The sequence below is a fragment of the Parus major genome, unplaced genomic scaffold, assembly GCF_001522545.3.
Source record: "Parus major isolate Abel unplaced genomic scaffold, Parus_major1.1 Scaffold443, whole genome shotgun sequence".
In the NCBI taxonomy this organism is placed as follows: Eukaryota; Metazoa; Chordata; class Aves; order Passeriformes; family Paridae; genus Parus; species Parus major.
In genome coordinates this window covers 26,884-32,682 of record NW_015379347.1, presented here as the reverse complement: position 1 = coordinate 32,682, position 5,799 = coordinate 26,884, and the positions used below count along the sequence as shown (strand labels likewise).

The 5,799-nt window shown below is 69.9% G+C and overlaps 3 protein-coding genes across 6 annotated transcripts in view; all 3 read left to right on the top strand.

The window, feature by feature from the left end:
• LOC107199119 overlaps positions 1-185 on the top strand; it is a 1,591-nt gene extending 1,406 nt beyond the window's left edge. Inside the window, exon 2 of the mRNA XM_015616452.2 lies at positions 3-185. The gene's annotated coding sequence lies outside the window, so the exon portion shown is untranslated. The remainder of the gene's footprint in view (positions 1-2) is intronic.
• CNPY2 (canopy FGF signaling regulator 2) overlaps positions 1-629 on the top strand; it is a 4,762-nt gene extending 4,133 nt beyond the window's left edge. For 3 of the 4 annotated variants that reach the window (XM_019005488.2, XM_015616454.2, XM_015616456.3), the window contains exon 6: positions 192-629. In XM_019005488.2, the coding sequence (XP_018861033.1) occupies positions 192-235 (44 nt within the window). In that variant the 3' untranslated portion in view covers positions 236-629. The remainder of the gene's footprint in view (positions 1-191) is intronic. The other variant, XR_004495709.1, reaches the window with a different exon arrangement.
• A 923-nt stretch (positions 630-1,552) lies between these two features.
• CS (citrate synthase) overlaps positions 1,553-5,799 on the top strand; it is a 7,836-nt gene continuing 3,589 nt past the window's right edge. The window contains exons 1-8 of the mRNA XM_033511684.1: positions 1,553-1,702; positions 3,508-3,555; positions 4,258-4,365; positions 4,448-4,513; positions 4,672-4,803; positions 4,889-5,077; positions 5,160-5,359; positions 5,591-5,796. Of these exons, the coding sequence (XP_033367575.1) occupies positions 1,649-1,702; positions 3,508-3,555; positions 4,258-4,365; positions 4,448-4,513; positions 4,672-4,803; positions 4,889-5,077; positions 5,160-5,359; positions 5,591-5,796 (1,003 nt within the window). The 5' untranslated portion in view covers positions 1,553-1,648. The remainder of the gene's footprint in view (positions 1,703-3,507; positions 3,556-4,257; positions 4,366-4,447; positions 4,514-4,671; positions 4,804-4,888; positions 5,078-5,159; positions 5,360-5,590; positions 5,797-5,799) is intronic.

The following is a 5,799-nucleotide window of genomic DNA, read 5'->3' as shown; positions in this document are numbered from 1 at the left end:
GGGTCCCACGGGGCTCTGACACATCCTGAGGGTCCCACGAGGCTCTGGACATGGAAGGTCCCACAGCTCTGTCATATCCTGGGAGTCCTGTGGACCTCCAGCATATTCCAGAACTTCCACTGGGCTCCACCACACCCTGAGGGTCCCCCAGGGCTCCACCACACCCTGATTGTCCCCTGCTGTCCCCGCAGACCTGTGTGACCACGCGCTCCACATCCCACACGACGAGCTGTGACTGCCTCCTCCGGAGCAGGGACCGGGACAGCGCCGGGACCCAGCGGGGCGTCCCCGGGACCCAGCGGGGTGTCCCCGGGACCCAGCGGGGTGTCCCCGGGACCCAGCGGGGCGTCCCCAGGACAGACGGATCTGCCGGGACCTCCACGGCTCCGGAGCCGCTGCCTCGCCCCGTGCGGAGCTCCCGTCCTATTTATTCCCCGTCCGGGGACACCGGGACGGCCACGGGGCCGGGGCCACGTCCTCGCTCCTGCAGGGACATTTCAGGGACATTCCTGCCCCGCTGCTGGGGGACGCGGGGGAGACGCTGGGGCTCAGCCCCCCATGGGTGGGGGGTTTGGGGACCCCCCTCCCTGCTGCAGGCAATAAAGGGGCCGTGGGCCCACCCGAGGGCAGCTCAGGTCTGGTGTGTGTGTGGGGTGGGGGACAGCAGTGTCCCCACGTGTCCCCAGTGGCTCGAGCTCCCTCCAGGGCAGTGTTGGCCCCTCGTGGCTCAGCCGTGGGGCAGGGACAGCGCTCAGCCCGTGGCTCTGTGTCATCCCCAAGTCACCCAGCCCTGCCACCGCGGGAGCACCACGGGGGTCCGGCCCCTGGACTGTGGCTGGTCACCCTGTGTCACCCTGTGTCACCCTGTGTCACACCCCCGAGGGGTTCTGGCTCCGCGCTGGCATGCTGTGCCATGGCAGCCCGCCATCTGAGGGCTGTGTGAGGGTTCTGGCCTCTGGGCCGTGGCCGGTGTCACCCCATGTCACCTGGCCAGGGTGCAGCAGGAGGGCTCTGCCCCTCACCCGTCACCCCAAGTCACTCCATGGTGTCACCCGCGCCACCGGGGCCAGCGGGACAATGGCCTGGGCTCGGCGGGGACGGTGACACGTCACTCCGTGACGTCACCGCTGAGCCAGGGTCATGCCACAGCCCATCGCCTCAAGCCACCGTGGCCACATGCAGGATGACGTCATGGGCTCCGGTAACCTCATACCGCCCGGTGACGTCACAGGGCTGCCCCCCACCCCCGCAGCCGAACCCCACCGAGACACTGGCGCGGCCGCGGCGATGACACCGGACCATGACGTCACGCACCGCGGCCAGTGACGTCACGAGACGGGGCGGGCACTCCCTCGCCCCACCCCTGTTCTTGATCAGGCGAATGCGGAGGCCACCTATAGCTCGCGCCCCCCCGCCATTTCATTAGCGTAGCCCCGCCCCACGGCGCGCCACTTGGCCAATCGGAAACGGCCCTGCCCCGAGAGGGGGCGGGATTATGCTAATGACCAGCGCGGCGCTCTGCCCCGCCCTCACGTTGAGGACCCCCGGCCGCCGCCGCTCCGGCCCCGCTCCCGCCCCGGTCCCGCTCCCGATCCCGGCCCCGCTCCCGGTCCCGTTCAGTCCCGGCCTGTCCCGTCCCGGTGCCGCCATGACGCTCCTCGCCGCCGGCAGCCGGGCGGCCGCGCGCCTCCGCGGGCCCAAGGTGAGCGCGCCCGGTCCGGCCTCGCCGCGCCTTAAAGGGGCGACGCCGCGGGGGGAAGGGAGAGCGGGGGGGTCCGGTTCTTAAAGGGGCGACGCGGGGGGCGCTGCCTTAAAGGGGCCGCGCGGTGGCGGCGGAGGAGGGGGATGGGACCGGGGTGATCGGGATCGCGACCGGGATGGGGACCGGGGTGGGCGCGGGGCCGCAGCGGCAGCACGTGGTGGGCACCGGCGCCGGGCGCTCCCTCCGCGGCCTTCTCAGAGCCGGGGGCACCGAGAGTGGCTCGGGGGGCTCCGGGCCCGCTCCGTTCTCGGTGGGCTCCGCCGCTGATTCAGCCCCGTGTCGGGGCCCCCGCCCCTGAGCAGCCCCCGCCGGAGGCTCCGGTCCCGCCGTTCCCCCCCGTTGTGCAGCGCCCCCCGGGATCCCCGCACCGGTCCCGGGACCCCGCGCCCGGCGGCACCGGCAGCGGGGGTTGGAGGCGGGGAGCCGTCCCTCCGCCGCCGCCGCCGCCGCCCTTCCCCAGCTTCCCGGTGCCGTAGAGGACAACGGGGTCACAGCGGGGGGACCCCCGTTGGGGCCGAGCGCCGGTACCGGGCCGGAGCGCCCCCGGCCCCACCGGTGTGTTTGCCCTGGTCACGGCCCCGGCGTTTCGTAACGGGCGTTGCGGTGTCTTTATCGACCGGGCGATATTTTGGGATATTCACGGTGCCCCACTTGGCTCTGCTCACCCCTCAAACCGGGCGGACCGGGGCCGCGATCCCGAGCCCCGTTCTCCTGGCCTGGGGCTTCCCCCGCAGCCCCGAGCACCGCGGGAGCTCCCCGAGGGTCCCGGTGTGCCCCCCCCGCTCCCCCCAGCCGGTGCCCGGTGTCACCGCCGACACCTGTGACCTTGAGCCAGTGGCACCTCGGTGACAGCCGGGGCGAGCGGCGGGGACCCCCAAAGCGGGGTGGCACAGGGGTGACACTGGGGTGACACTGGGGGTGACACGGGGGGGGGGAAGGGGCCCCCGCGGCGGCGACAGCGGCCGCCTTGACCTTGGGCTTCCCGCTGCCGCCTCCATTGTTCCGCCGGCGTTTTCCCTTCCCGGAGCCGCCTGTTGCGGGGGGACGCGGCCTCGCCTCCCGCCACGGCCACACCGGGGGTACCGGGACCCCCCTGTCCGGGCCGGGGGCTGGCGGGGCGCTGGGGGACAGCCGGGGGGGTTCTGAGCAGCGCGGCCCCCCCGCGTCCTCCCGGCAGCCAGTGGAAAAACCGAGTCATGTTCTGGCTCTGCCGCAGGCGCTGCCGCAGCTCCGGGCCCCGGGGAATCTCCGGGTGTTCCTGTGGATGGCAGCCCCGGTGTCCCCCGGTGTCCCCCGGTGTCCCCCGGTGTCCCCGTCCCCGCGTGCTGCCAGGCCCGGGGTGTTCCCGGTGTGTCCCTGCCGGCCGGAGTCCCCGCGGTTCCCGGTTCCCACGCGTGGGCGAGGAACAAAGTTCGGATTCCCCGGCTCAGGAAAACCGCGGCCGTGCCTGGCCGGGCTCGGCTCCAGGAAGGAGAACGCGGCCGCAATTCCCGGTGCCAGGTCCGGGTCTGGCTGCGAGGGCAACGCGGGGCCACCCCGGCTGATCCCGGCTCTGATCCCGGCTCTGATCCCGGCTCTGATCCCGGCTCTGATCCGCGTGGGCGAGGGAAGCGGCTCCGGCCACGGCGTCCTTGGCAACCGGGGTCTCAGCTCCTGCCACGGGGCTGGGGGGCTCACCTGGCCGGACCCCCCAAAAAGAGGCTCTGTCCTGGTGACAGGGGGTCTCTGTGTCCGTTGTCCCACAGAATGCGCCGTGTGTCCTCTTTGCTGCTCGCCACGCCAGCGCCGCCACGGTAAGGGGGGTCCTGTCCTGTGTCCCCTGTCCTGTCACCTGTGACCTCTCTCCTGACACCTCTTCCCTGTGGCTGCCTCTCCTGAGACCCCTCTCCAAGGGGAGACCCTTCAATTGTCATCCCCTTTCCTGTCCCCACCTCTATTGTCACCCTTTTTCCCGTGAGCTCCTGTTCTGTCACTGTGTCCTGGCACTCTTCTCCAATGGGGGCTCCCTTTCCTGTCACCCCCTTTCCTATCACCCCCTTTCCCGTCTCCTCTTTCCTGTCACCTCTTTCCTGTCACCCCCTTTCCTGTCACCCCCTCTCCTGTCACCCCCTTTCCTGTCTCCTCTTTCCTCTCACCCCCTTTCCTCTCACCCCCTTTCCTGTCACCCCTTTCCTGTCACCCCCTTTCCTGTGGCCCCTCTCCTGTCACCTCTCTTCAAGGGGGGAACCCTCTCCCATCAGTCCCTCTCCTGTCACCCCTTTCCCTCTCCTTGTTTCACTGCCCCTTCTCCCATCATCCCCTTTCCTGTTCCCACCTCTTGTCACCCCCTCCCCATCCCTGCTCTCCAAGGGGAGTCCCCTCTCCTTTTTCCCCTCTCTCGTGTCGCTCCCTCTCCTGCCCCAGCTCTTGTGTCACCCCTGTCCTGCCAGCCTCTCACAGGTGTTGTCACACCCTTTTCTTGTCCCCCCTCTCACGTCACCCTCCCTTGTCCCCAGAACCTCAAAGACGTCCTGGCCACCATGATCCCCAAGGAGCAGGCGAAGATCAAGAGTTTCCGGCAGCAGCACGGCAACACGGCCATCGGGCAGATCACGGTGGACATGGTGAGTGTGCGGCCGCTGCCGCCGCGCCGGGGCCACCGGGCCCCGCCACCGGCCCTCACCGCCGCCTCCCGGCCCCTTCCAGGTGTACGGCGGCATGAGGGGCATGAAAGGGCTGATCTACGAGACCTCTGTGCTGGATCCTGATGAGGTAGGGCCACGTCCCACCCTGTCCCATCCCATCCCATCCTATACCATCCCATGGATCCCATCCCATCCCATTATCCCATCCCATCCCATCCCATCCTATCCCATGGATCCCATCCCATCCCATCCCGCCCGGCCCCGCTGACGTTCCCAGCTCCGCAGGGCATCCGCTTCCGTGGGTACAGCATTCCCGAGTGCCAGAAGAAACTGCCCAAAGCCTCCGGGGGAGAGGAGCCGCTGCCCGAGGGGCTCTTCTGGCTGCTGGTGACCGGCGAGATCCCAACCCAGGAGCAGGTACCGCCGGGAGGGGGCTGGCGATCAGCCGAGGAGGGGCTGACAGCCCCCGGCCCCGCAGCTCAGCCCCGGAGCGTTCCCGTAGGTGACCTGGCTGTCCCGGGAGTGGGCCAAGCGTGCGGCTCTGCCCTCCCACGTGGTGACCATGCTGGACAACTTCCCCACCAACCTGCACCCCATGTCCCAGCTGAGCGCCGCCGTCACCGCCCTCAACAGCGAGAGCAAGTTCGCCCGCGCCTACGCCGAGGGCATCCACCGCGCCAAGTACTGGGAGGTACGGGGGGAGCTGCGGCCTCCCGGGGCTGGATTTGGGTGCGGGGGCTCGGGGGAGCACGGTCTCACCCCGCTGGTCCCAGTTTGTGTACGAGGACGCCATGGACCTGATCGCGAAGCTGCCGTGCGTGGCCGCCAAGATCTACCGCAACCTGTACCGGGAGGGCAGCGGCATCGGGGCCATCGACCCCAACCTCGACTGGTCCCACAACTTCACCAACATGCTGGGCTACACCGACCCCCAGTTCATCGAGCTGATGCGGCTCTACCTCACCATCCACAGGTGGGGAGCTGGGAGCTGCACCTGGAGCAGCTGGGGATGTGGGCGGGGGTTTGGCTCCGCTCCCAAGGGTGGGGCCAGGGATGTGCCCGAGAGCTCCGGGGTGTCACGATAGCACGCAGGGCTGGGGCGGGGCTGAACCAGGCTGGCAGCATTGTTCTCCCTGCCTCCAAAATGCCGTGGGAGGCGTTTGGTGGGGCTGGGGGAGTCCTGATGGCCCCCTCGCCCCGGCAGTGACCACGAGGGAGGGAATGTGAGTGCCCACACGAGCCACCTCGTGGGCAGCGCCTTGTCCGACCCGTACCTCGCCTTCGCCGCCGCCATGAACGGGCTGGCTGGGCCCCTGCACGGCCTCGCCAACCAGGTGGGCACCCCTCCCTGTCCGTGTGTCCCTCTCCCTGTCAGTCTGTCCCTGCTCCTGTCTGTGTGTCCCTCTCCCTGTC